Source organism: Coregonus lavaretus (assembly GCF_964263955.1).
Source record: "Coregonus lavaretus genome assembly, chromosome: 27".
In the NCBI taxonomy this organism is placed as follows: Eukaryota; Metazoa; Chordata; class Actinopteri; order Salmoniformes; family Salmonidae; genus Coregonus; species Coregonus lavaretus.
The window spans coordinates 36,206,664-36,219,496 of NC_140014.1; the positions used below are offsets into that span (position 1 = coordinate 36,206,664).

A 12,833-nucleotide genomic window follows, 5' to 3' on the forward strand; every position below is an offset into this window, starting at 1 on the left:
GGGGCTTCCCTGGTTGATGACCCATGATCCTACTATTTCGTGGCGAGAGAAAGCTCTTAAAGGGTGGTCTGCTCAGTGTGAGGGGTTATGTCTGGGTGTTTCCGTAGGGGCGACCTCGGTGGAGAGTCCGAACCAGATGCCAGCACTGCACATTCCTCCTGAGTATGAGGATTTGGCGCTCGTGTTCAGTAAGACCAGAGCGGCACAGTTGCCACCTCATAGACAAGGGGATTGTGCGATAGACCTCCAGACAGGAGCAGCGCTTCCGCGGAGCCATGTGTATCCTTTGTCACAGGAGGAGAAAAGGGCAATGGAGACTTACATTGCCGAGTCTCTGAGACAGGGATACATACGGGCCTCCACTTCTCCCGCGTCCTCGAGCTTCTTTTTTGTGAAGAAAAAGGATGGAGGTTTGCGTCCGTGTATTGATTACCGCGGTCTCAATCAGGTGACGGTGAAGTACAGCTATCCACTTCCTCTGATTGGGACCATGACGGAGTCCTTACGCGGGGCAAGGTTCTTCACAAAATTGGATCTCAGGAGCGCATATAACTTGGTGCGCATTAGGGAGGGCGATGAGTGGAAGACAGCATTTAGTACTACATCCGGCCATTACGAGTATCTCGTCATGCCATATGGGTTAATGAATGCTCCATCAGTCTTCCAATCGTTTGTAGACGAACTTTTCCGGGACATGCAGGCGCAGGGAGTAGTGGTGTACATAGATGATATTCTTGTGTACAGTGCTACTCGGGCCGAGCATGTAGCCCTGGTGCGCAGGGTATTGAGGAGACTGTTGGAGCATGACCTGTATGTCAAAGCTGAGAAATGTCTGTTCTTCCAGGAGTCAGTTTCCTTTTTGGGTTACCAGTTGTCTGCGTCAGGGGTGAGAATGGAGGTGGACCGAGTGTCCGCCGTGCGTAATTGGCAAACCCCAACTACGGTTAAAGAGGTGCAGCGGTTCTTGGGTTTTGCGAATTACTACCGGAGGTTTATCCGGGGTTTTGGACAGGTGGCAGCTCCCATAACGTCTCTTCTGAAGGGGGGTCCGGTGCGCTTGCAGTGGTCAGCTGAGGCGGACAGGGCCTTTGGGAGACTGAAGGACCTGTTTACCTCGGCCCCGGTGTTGGCGCACCCGGATCCCACTTTACCCTTCCAAGTTGAGGTGGACGCGTCTGAGGCCGGTATCGGGGCAGTTCTTTCTCAACGATCCGGTACACCACCTAAGCTCCGCCCCTGTGCTTTTTATTATAAGAAGCTCAGTCCGGCGGAGCGGAATTATGACGTAGGGGACAGGGAGCTGTTAGCCGTAGTACAGGCCCTAAAGGTGTGGAGGCATTGGCTTGAGGGGGCTCAGCACCCTTTCCTCATTTTGACTGACCATCGTAACCTGGAGTACATTCGGGCAGCTAGGAGACTGAATCCTCGCCAGGCTCGATGGACTATGTTTCTCGCCCGGTTTGTGTTCAAGATCACTTACATCCCTGGGTCCCAGAACGGGAAGGCAGATGCTCTGTCCCGTCGGTATGACACGGAGGAGAGGTGCGTGGAGTCCATTCCCATACTACCGGAGTCTTGTCTGGTGGCACCGGTGGTGTGGGAGGTCGATGCGGAGATCGAGCGGGCGTTACGCACCGAGCCTAGTCCTCCACAGTGTCCGGTGGGTCGGGTGTACGTCCCGCTCGAGGTCCGGGATCGGCTGATTTATTGGGCTCACACGTCCCCCTCCTCTGGACATCCGGGTATTGGCCGGACGGTGCACTGCCTTAGTACGAAGTACTGGTGGCCAACGTTAGCCAGGGATGTGAGGGTTTATGTCTCCTCCTGCTCAGTATGTGCCCAGTGTAAGGCGCCCAGACACTTGCCCAGGGGTAAATTACAGCCCCTGCCCGTTCCACAACGACCCTGGTCTCACCTCTCGGTGGATTTTGTTACCGATCTTCCCTCCTCCCAGGGGAATACCACCATCCTGGTCGTTGTGGATCGGTTCTCGAAGGCCTGTCGTCTCCTTCCCATGCCGGGTCTGCCTACGGCCCTACAGACCGCTGAGGCTCTATTTACTCACGTCTTCCGGCATTACGGGGTGCCCGAGGATATAGTGTCCGATCGAGGCCCCCAGTTTACCTCCAGAGTCTGGAGAGCATTTATGGAACGTTTGGGGGTCTCGGTGAGCCTTACCTCGGGTTACCACCCGGAGAGTAATGGGCAGGTTGAACGAGTCAACCAGGATGTGGGTAGGCTTCTGAGGTCATATTGTCAGGGCCGGCCGGAGGAGTGGGCGAGATATGTGCCCTGGGCCGAGATGGCACAGAACTCTCTCCACCACTCCTCCACCCAACTAACCCCTTTTCAGTGTGTATTAGGGTACCAGCCGGTTCTGGCACCATGGCATGAGAGCCAGATCGAGGCCCCCGCTGTGGATGAGTGGGTGCGGCGCTCGGAGGAGACGTGGGACGCTGCACACGTCCATCTGCAGCGTGCCATACGTCGACAGAAGACGAGCGCCGACCTACACCGCAGTGAGGGGCCAGTGTACGCACCTGGAGATCGAGTCTGGCTCTCAACCAGAAACCTGCCCCTCCGCCTGCCCTGCCGGAAGCTGGGTCGGCGGTTTGTGGGGCCTTTTAAAGTCCTGAGGAGATTGAACGAGGTGAGTTACAGGTTAGAACTACCTATTGATTACAAGAATATTAACCCCTCGTTCCATGTGTCTCTCCTCAGGCCGGTGGTAGCTGGTCCACTCCAGGACTTTGAGATTGAGGAGACTCCTCCGCCCCCGTTGGACATCGAGGGGGCTCCGGCGTACACGGTTCGGACCATCCTGGATTCGAGACGCCGGATGGGGGGTCTCCAATATCTCGTGGAGTGGGAGGGGTACGGTCCGGAGGAGCGGTGCTGGGTGCCAAGGAGGGACATTCTGGATCCGTCCCTGATGACCGAATTCCATCGTGGTCATCCTACGCGCCCTGCTCCGCGTCCCCCTGGTCGTCCCCGAGGCCGGAGGCGGCGCGCGGCTGGAGCCGCGCGTCAAGGGGGGGGTACTGTCACGGTTTCGGCCGAGGCGGCTCCTCCTCCTTGTTCGGGCAGGTTTCGCCGGTCGTCGTCTCCGGAGTTCTAGCTGCCACCGCTCGATGTTTCGTGTTTGTTTGGTTTTGTCTGTTAGTCACACCTGTTTTGTGTTAGGTCTCATTTAGCACCCTATTTAGTTTCCTTGTTGTTAGGTTTGTGTTGTGTGTGATTGTTCGTGTCGTGGTTGCGCTACCCGTGTCGGTACGCTATTTTCCTGAGCTTCCTCCTTGTTGTGTTGAGGAGAGATTTACGCACCTGTGTGTGCGCTTGTATTTACGCCTGTGTGCGTCTTTTGCCTCCGGGCTGTTTTGGATTACTTTTTCGTGCTCAGTAAAGTCTTGTTGGACTTACCCTCTGCTGCCTGCGCCTGATTCCACACCACACCCATACACAGCACCGTGACAAACTAGCTGTCCTCCAGCTACACCATGGTGCTACACAGACAGTGCTGTTGAGGCTACTGTAGACCTTCATTGCAAAACAGTGTGTTTTAATCAATTATTTGGTTAATATACTGTGGGGAGAACAAGTATTTGATACACTGCCGATTTTGCAGGTTTTCCTACTTACGCTGCAGGATTTTAATCCATGACGGCGTAGTGTGTTACTAATGGTTTTCTTTGAGACTGTGGTCCCAGCTCTCTTCAGGTCATTGACCAGGTCCAGCCGTGTAGTTCTGGGCTGATCCCTCACCTTCCTCATGATCATTGATGCCCCACGAGGTGAGATCTTGCATGGAGCCCCAGACCGAGGGTGATTGACGGTCATCTTGAACTTCTTCAATTTTCTAATAATTGCGCCAACAGTTGTTGCCATCTCACCAAGCTGCTTGCCTATTGTCCTGTAGCCCATCCCAGCCTTGTGCAGGTCTACAATTTTATCCCTGATGTCCTTACACAGCTCTCTGGTCTTGGCCATTGTGGAGAGGTTGGAGTCTGTTTGATTGAGTGTGTGGACAGGTGTCTTTTATACAGGTAACGAGTTCAAACAGGTGCAGTTAATACAGGTCATGAGTGGAGAACAGGAGGGCTTCTTAAAGAAAAACTAACAGGTCTGTGAGAGCCGGAATTCTTACTGGTTGGTAGGTGATCAAATACTTATGTCATGCAATAAAATGCAAATTAATTACTTAAAAATCATACAATGTGATTTTCTGGATTTTTGTTTTAGATTCCGTCTCTCACAGTTGAAGTATACCTAGGATAAAAATTACAGACGTCTACATGCTTTGTAAGTAGGAAAACCTGCAAAATTGGCAGTGTATCAAATACTTGTTCTCCCCACTGTATTTAGTATAGTTTTATCTAAAAAGGAAAACTTTGTTAATGTTTCGCTATTAAATTTTTCTGAAATTCACTGAGGATGGTCCTCTCCTTCCTCTGCTCCTCTCCTCTCTGCAAACCGCATAGCCCCTGACCTCTCCTCCTCTCCCCTACAGCACACAGTCTAGCCCTTCTCCTCCTCTCCTCTCCTCCTCTCCTCCCCTCTGCCTCTCCTCCTCTCCTCTCCCACACACAAAACCCCCACACTCCTCCCCTCCTGTCCTTCTCTCTAACACACATAGCTCTTCTCTCCTCTCCGCTTCCCTCCGCACACCTCCTAGTCTCAGTGACTCGTGGTGATAATCTCTCTGTTCCCAGAAGGCCCTGGCTCCCCGCTGCTTTAGGCTCATCATCCCTTATTATTACACTTCCTCAATAGAAGCCTGCGGTTGCTATGGAAGCCAGCAGCAGCTCTGGTCTAGGCACTGCCTGGTGAGTGTTAGACATAGAAATAGAATCCCTAGAATGGACTTGATTTCCATTCTAGTTATTCTATTTATGGCATTAGCTGTATTGGGAGATAAACAGTGTCTGGGATTTTTTGTGATATTTGGGGGCAGAAACGAGCTGACGAGGGAAAAGTTTTGTTGACGTGTGGCTTGATTAAACCATATTATGAAGTAAATGTGCGGTGAGTGGTTGAAATTGAGAGCCCTCTTATTGAACTGCGGTAAGTTGTATGCAATAATATTGCAATGATTTGACTGTTTTATGCGGAAAGAGTTTATTTGTTTATTTGGATCCCCATTAGCTTTTGCAGAGACAGTAGATCTTTTTCCTGGGGTCCACAAAAAACACAAAACATGACAAGTAACAAAACACTGGTACACTGATAGACAAGGACAGTCACACGAAGGTATATAGTGGGGTAAAATTTGAAAGCCCTCGCTTAATTTGCGGGAAATTCTTGATTTTGCAACCCCCAAAAAAATAAGAGGAGGGACTAGATAAGCCCTGGATGTACCTCACTTTACTGTTACAGCAGGCGGCAGCCACTTACAGTATCATGCAAAGGTCAAAGAAATACACTGGTATGAAATATTGAATACCTGAAGAACATTACATGGTGGAAAAAGGGAGTGTTATCTTTCCAGTCTGAACCTAGAGAGGACAGTAACAATATATTGAGAAGGTTTAAGGTAATGAACGTGGAAGTGTTTGGCAGCTCTGTAGGTATGGGGTTGTATTGGCATGTTTATTGAGTCTACTCTCCATTCCCTTTATTGTAGTTTTTCCAATGCCAGCCCACTAAGCCGGATTAACACAGGCGTATATTTGCAATTCAGCTAAATGGAAATTTCACAGGATATATATATATATTGTGTGTGTGTGTGTGTGTGTGTGTTATACACACATAGGTGTGTATCCATCGTCTTCTGTATGTGGTTACCTTTATAACATGAATCCAAGTCATACTACTGCCCCCTGCTGTAACAGTGTGTAATCACAGGAGATTAGACGCAGCATACAACTAGAACACAGATTGGGCTAAACTAACCACTTATTCTGTTCTCTCTCCCCAGACTCTACAGACTGACAGAGGAGAAACAGTTACTCTGGACTTGTACAGGACTCATCACAGGAACTACGCATCTCTCTCTCTCCGAGGCCTGTCTCATCAGTAGATTCTCTTTAGAAGCCCCACAGTGAAGACACAGTGATACCTTTGGACAATTGAAGCAAGCACACACATTTTCCTCAGGAAAATGCTGCTAACTGATGCTGACTCACATGATCAGCTGACACCAATAGACGTGGTCCTTCCGTGAGGACTCGGCCACTAGAAAGTCTACAACTGAAGATACGTGGATTTGTCATTTTCCTATGGAGCAATAAAGCCCAACTGCTATGTTCATTGTATTACTGAGGGGATTCCCAGGTTATGGAGTTGTGTAGTGAGACCTTGATGTCAGCAGTAGCACAGCAGACTCAATGGAACTGCGCTGAGATAGGGGATGCACCAGTCTGCATGGCTTAAACAGACCATAATATATCAATGCAATTATCCCAAGTGCATTTTTTTCAACAATGTAAAAAAATCTGAATGTATCTGTTAATTTAGTTGGGATTGATCAGGTACACTTGACTTTTGCCCCTAAAATAACTGACTGAGAAAACTGTAAACTGCAACTTTTGTTTTGGAGGACTACAACAGGAAGTTCAGCTCTGTAAAACTACAACCCCCATTACCCACCATGGTGTTGCCGCAGCCAGACAAGCGCCACGTGTGCCTGACCACCATGGTGATCATGACCAGCATGGCCTTTATGGACGCCTACCTGGTAGAGCAGAACCAGGGGCCCAGGAAGGTAAGAGGCCTTAAACATTTTTTTATTAAGCTGTAGTCTGTGATTCAAAAAAGAATAAAACTATACATCATTAATTTAAAAGTCCGAAAATAGATGTACCATTCGTAGACTGTAGCTTTGAATTACAAAATTATTTAAAGTTGGCCTTTTAATCAGTGATTTTACTGTTTTGACATCCTTTTTTTTTTTTTTTCATCTCTTTCATTGCCTTTCAATTGTTTGCTTTTTATTTATTTCAATATATTGTTTTACTGTAGAAACTGTTTTGCGATTTTAATGTTAGGTAAATGAAGTATGATGTGTATTTGTAGATCGGGGTGTGCATCATCGTGCTGGTGGGAGACATCTGTTTCCTCATCGTGCTGCGCTACGTGGCGGTTTGGGTCGGGGCTGAGGTGAAGACCGCCCGTCGCGGCTACGCCATGATCCTCTGGTTCCTCTATATCTTTGTCCTGGAGATCAAGCTCTACTTCGTCTTCCAGGTAGGGAGACGGCTGGGCCAGAAACCAGAGGGTCATGAGTTCCAATACCAGTGCCTACCGGGGAAAATCTGGTGGGGAGTGGGCCGGTGTAATAGGACTTTCCAGGTGAACAAAAAGGAGAGCAGTCATTGATGAAGTCATTCAAAATCAATACGGTTTAATTACAAGAATTCAGGGAGACACCTCCAGAACAGATGCATAGAACATTTCTAACTGGCCTCTTGGAGACCCTTAATATCCTAATCAGACAGCACCAAGTGTACCTTAAACACCAGCCAGAGAGGCTTCTGGAAGTCCAAACAAAAGACATTGACTGTCAGCTGCAAAAGAATCACACAGTGTTTCACATAATAAAATGATTATCAGTGTCCTCAGTCCTTGCACCTCCAGTCTGGCGTCAATCACTATCAGCAGATATTAGTTTAATCCATAACATCTAGTCTAGTGACCATCAACCCGAGTGTTACAAACAGAACGCTGGAAATCATGTGTAGTACAGAAAGGGAAGATATAGAAATATGCTAAACATTGCATTAAACACTCTAAACTGAATATTAACTTTATTCATCTTAAATATTGCCATTACAGCCGGCAACTGGAGTGTTGCTGGCATCAGTATCCCAGATACCATCTCCTTTCGTTGTACCCTTGAGCAGGATACTTCGCCCCTAAACTGCTCCAGGGACGCTGCACTGTGGCTAACCGTGGGGTGTGTATGTGTGTGTATTGGCTGGGGGGCGGGGAGGGGATGCTGCAACCTGATCTCATAGTTTAATGTCGGGACTTGACAGGGCTGGATACTGACAGAGATCCTGAAAAAGACACATTTCAATATCTCTCTGACAATTAACAACAAAGAATGTCTTATATCTTCTAGAACTACAAGGCGGACAGGAAGAGCCTGGAGACAGTGGCCCGGAAGGCTCTAACCTTACTCCTCTCTGTGTGCGTCCCGGGGCTGTACCTGGTCCTTGTGGCTCTGGACAGCATGGAGTACGTGAGAACCTTCCGGAAGAAGGAGGACATGCGGGGGAGGCTGTTCTGGGTGGCCCTGGACTTGCTGGATGTTCTGGACATCCAGGCCAACCTGTGGGAGCCCCAGCGGACGGGCCTGCCCATCTGGGCCGAGGGACTGATGTTCTTCTACTGCTACATCCTCCTCCTTATCCTGCCCTGCGTATCCCTCTCTGAGATCAGTGTCCAGGGGGAACACGTCTCGCCTCAGAAGATGATGCTGTACCCTGTTCTTAGTCTCGTTACTATAAACATAGTGACTATCTTGATCCGCGGGGTCAACATGGTGCTGTTCCAGGATAGTAGGGTTTCCACAATTTTCATAGGGAAGAACGTGGTGGCCATAGCCACGAAGGCCTGTACGTTTCTGGAGTACAGGAGGCAGGTGAAGGAGTTCCCTCCACAGGACCCTAGCATGGCAGGTATAGCATTAGAGCTGCAGCAAGGGAACTCTGTGGGTCACAGCCACGGGCACAACCAGACCTTACCCAATGCCACCACTAGCCTCCCCGATGAACTCTCACCGACCGAGGTCATAGACACATGACCCTCGCCCATGGATAGTTAGATCCTTTTCACACTGTAATGCCGAGCGGATCCATGCTGTGATGTCTTTGGTATTTTTCTTTCACACTGTGCTTTCCAGCAACTACCAGTGCAGTACAGCTTGGCTTAGCTTGGCTCAGTAGTGTGAAAATGGTGGCAAGTGTCTGACCCTGGGCACAGCTAGACTGGACTAGACTTCTCAGAGCTCAGTATGACCCCAACCAAGACTGTTCCCGTCCTATGGGGTGGCAGAAGCAGAAAGAAACACCATGTTTCACTGAGGCCGCTCCAGCTCAGGAAAACGGCCCAGCGCCTTGCCAGCCAGCCTACCAGATGAACTGATGAGATCATTCTGATAAAGACTGATGTGTTTTTCTATTTTATTGTGTGTGTTTCTATACTTCTCTATGGTGGACTAGCAGACAGACAGACACATACTGGTGACCTCAGATACAAAGCCCAGCTCAGCTGACAGGAGCTTATAGTCTACCAGTTAACCAGACCTTTGTGCAAATACTACTCAAAATAATTTCAAATACTCTTTCTGGACTTGATTGAGCTTGCCTGGCACAATGGAACCAATTGAATAGTGGCAATACTGAAAACCACACCCATCTGGCACTCCAGGCAGGCTAGAGCAAACATTAAACGTTTTTGAAAGATTTCCAGTAGTATTTGAACCCAGGTCTCCTGTAAACTCCTTGTCCTTTTTGACTCACTGGGATTTTTTGTAATTCCAAGACAATGTTTTTAAGTGATGGTGTAATGCTGTAATTCTCTTTGTCATTTTAAATATATATATATATATATATATACACATACATACATACAGTGTATATATATATATATACTGTCATTGAAGCAGCATTCATTTGAGGAATTTCAGAGTGAGGATGGTTAGAGGGAAACAAAGAGAGGGAGGGGTGGACGGTGGAAGAGAAAGCAAGAAGAGAGAGAGGGAGTGAGTTAGAGAGAAAGAAAGAAAGATGGGAGGGAGGGTGGGAGTGGGAGGAAAAGGGCTTGGGAGAGCGGCAGTGTGTGTCGGGGGTGGTGGGTGGGAGGAATGGAGGGATGGAGGATGGGTAAAGGGCTGGGGAGAGCGGCAGTGTGTGTCGGGGGTGGTGGGTGGGAGGAATGGAGGGATGGAGGATGGGTAAAGCTGCTTATTAGGTGTAAGCCTCTCAGAAAGGGATCCAATTACCATGCTACTGTGAGGCTTTTAAAGTACGAGACCAGACCATATGTATGGTGTCCATATTAGGACATCCTTAGAGTCACAAGAAGGTGGTGTCAGACACCTGGGCCCGTATGTATCAAGCATCTCAGAGTAGGAGTTCTGATCTAGGATCAGTTTTGCCTTATAAATCATAATGAATTAGAGGAATGACCTGATCCTAGTTCAGCACTCTGACTCTGAGATACTTTGTGAATACGGGCCCTGACTATACCCACTCCTTGTGACTCAGAGGCTGTCCTAATATGGGCACTAGGTGAAACACCTCTGTGTTTCCCTGAGCTCAGCACTAATGGAATAATAAAGAGGGTCCACAGCCCTTATAGTTTCTCAATGTGTCTTAGTATGTGTGCTTATGTAGCATTGTGTGTTTGAGTGTGTGTGTTTGTGTGTGCTTATGTAGCATTGTGTGTGTGTGTGTGTGTGTGTGGGTGGGGGGGGGTGGGGGGGGTGGGGGGGGGGGGGGGGGGGGTGAGTGCTTGTTTTTGTGTGATACACATACCTTATAAAACTCTACTTTAAAAAACTACAATGAAAAATCCATATGCTCTTTCTTTGGCAGGAAACATGCATGCATAATATTTAGTATAAAACATGAAAGACCAAGCTCTCAAACAACATTCAAATTACCATAGATGTGTTTAGCTGAGAGATACACAATGTCTTAACTTTTTTTTAATGGTGGAAACAGAATATACTAAAAGGCCAAAAGTGCTCGTCGAATATCTCATTACAAAATCATGGGCATTAATATGGAGTTGGTTCCTCCTTTGCTGCTTCTGGGAAGGCTTTCCACTAGATGTTAGAACATTGCTGTGGGGACTTGCTTCTATTCAGCCATAAGAGCATTAGTGAGGTCGGGCACTGATGTTGGGCGATTAGGCTTGGCTAGCAGTCGACGTTCCAATTCATCCCAAAGGTGTTCAGTGGCTTTGAGGTTAGGGCTCTGTGCAGGCCAGTCAAGTTGTTCCACACTGATCTCGACAAACCATTTCTGTATGGACTTCGCTTTGTGCACGGGGGCAATGTCATGCTGAAACAGGAAAGGGCCTTCCCCAAACTGTTGCCACAAAGTTGGAAGCACAAAATCTTCTAGAATGTAATGTATGCTGTAGCATTAAGATTTCCCTTCACTGGAACTAAGGGGCCTAGCCCGAACCATGAAAAACAGCCCCAGACCATTATTCCTGTTCCACCAAACTTTACAGTTTGCACTACGCATTTGGGCAGGTAGCGTTTTCCCGGCATCCGCCAAACCCAGATTCGTCCGTCGGACTGCCAGATGGTGAAGCGTGATTCATCACTCCAGAGAACGTGTTTCCACTGCTCCAGAGTCCAATGGCGGCGAGCTTTACACCACTCCAGCCGATGCTTGGCATTGCGCATGGTGATCTTAGGCTTGTGTGCGGCTGCTCGACCATGGACACCCATTTCATGAAGCCCACGACGAACAGTTCTTGTGCTGACGTTGCTTCCAGGGGCAGTTTGGAACTCGGTAGTGAGTGTTGCGACCGAGGACAGACGATTATACAGTACTGTCCCAGGCTATACAGTACCATGTCCCAGGCTATACAGTACCATGTCCCAGGCTATACAGTACCATGTCCCAGGCTATACAGTACCATGTCCCAGGCTATACAGTACCATGTCCCAGGCTATACAGTACCATGCAAAATGCACAATAAGATGCTGAAGTCTTACTTAGTTCCTGTAAATAAGTATTTGGGTGCTGTGGCCCAGGAGTATGAAAAAGACGACCAGGGGAGGTGATACAGTAACATGGCCAGGAGAGGGAACAGATTACAGCAATAAGAAAAAAAGGGTACCGTATAGTAGGATAGAGAAGCAGCATCAATGGAGGGGAATCATTGGTTTGCAGAAAGCAATTTAGAGTCTGCCGATTGGGTGAGTCTGCCAGGTAGCACCACTGGGTCCGGTGATAAATAATAGTCTCTGCTGTCCTGGGTCTACTTATCTATCACAGCAGAGCAGAGAGCTAGCCGGGTCTCTGGGTCTCTAGCTGATTCTGATTCTATGGCCACTTCCCCTTGGACCCTAGACAAGAAATAACCAATGAGCATTGTTGCAGATGACTACAAAACGGATATCCAAACAGGACAGATGAAGAGGCAAGCCTTAATCTTTAACTCTTATATGTTAAGTCCCCTATTTGGGGGACTTTGAGCAGTTCTGGACCGGTTCCAACAGACTTGTCTTGGGGTTCGGAGTCTTATAGTGCAAGAAAGCCCCATCCAAGGTTGCCATGTCTGCAGTTTTCCTGAAACTGGGCTACTTTGATAACGATTTTGAAGGGGTGAAAATGTATTGGTCGCGGGATGCAGGTTTTTGGGCTACATCTAAATTGCCCCGCGGCTGCCATGGCATTTCTCTTTTTTTTAAATCTATAATGCACACACACATAAACGCACACACACACGCACACTCAGGCACACACTCACGCACACATACAGAAAAACACACACAAACACACGTACAGGGCTCATCGTTGCTGAATGACAGCTCTCTGCTTATTATAGCCACAAGTCTGCCTATATTGTCATAAGCACATGTAAAACATGATAATAAACATTAGAGAGAGAGAGAGAGAGAGAGAGAGAGAGAGAGAGAGAGAGAGAGAGAGAGATATTAACTCATAAATCACAGGTCTGCCGCATTACCAAATTAATGGTCCACTCTCCAAAAGTAATGGGGTCAGGCTGGTGTATTTAGCTTCGGCACCCATTTATTTTCTCATCATAAGTTTATTAAAATATTCAATTTTTAACACATCATAACTTGGATGTTGGGGGAATAGATCATCATCTGCTGTCCAAGTTCTTAGCTAAGGGTTTGTGCT

The 12,833-nt window shown here is 48.1% G+C and overlaps 1 protein-coding gene across 1 annotated transcript; it reads left to right on the plus strand.

Annotated features, from left to right (window-relative positions):
• Positions 1-6,586: 6,586 nt before the first annotated feature.
• On the plus strand, positions 6,587-8,743 carry tmem121aa (transmembrane protein 121Aa; the record flags this gene model as incomplete). The annotated part of the gene is made up of 3 exons (XM_084143608.1): positions 6,587-6,700; positions 7,012-7,182; positions 8,060-8,743. The coding sequence occupies 3 exons, from the start codon at positions 6,587-6,589 to the stop codon at positions 8,741-8,743; spliced, it is 969 nt and encodes a 322-aa protein (XP_083999734.1).
• Between the last annotated feature and the right edge of the window lie 4,090 nt (positions 8,744-12,833).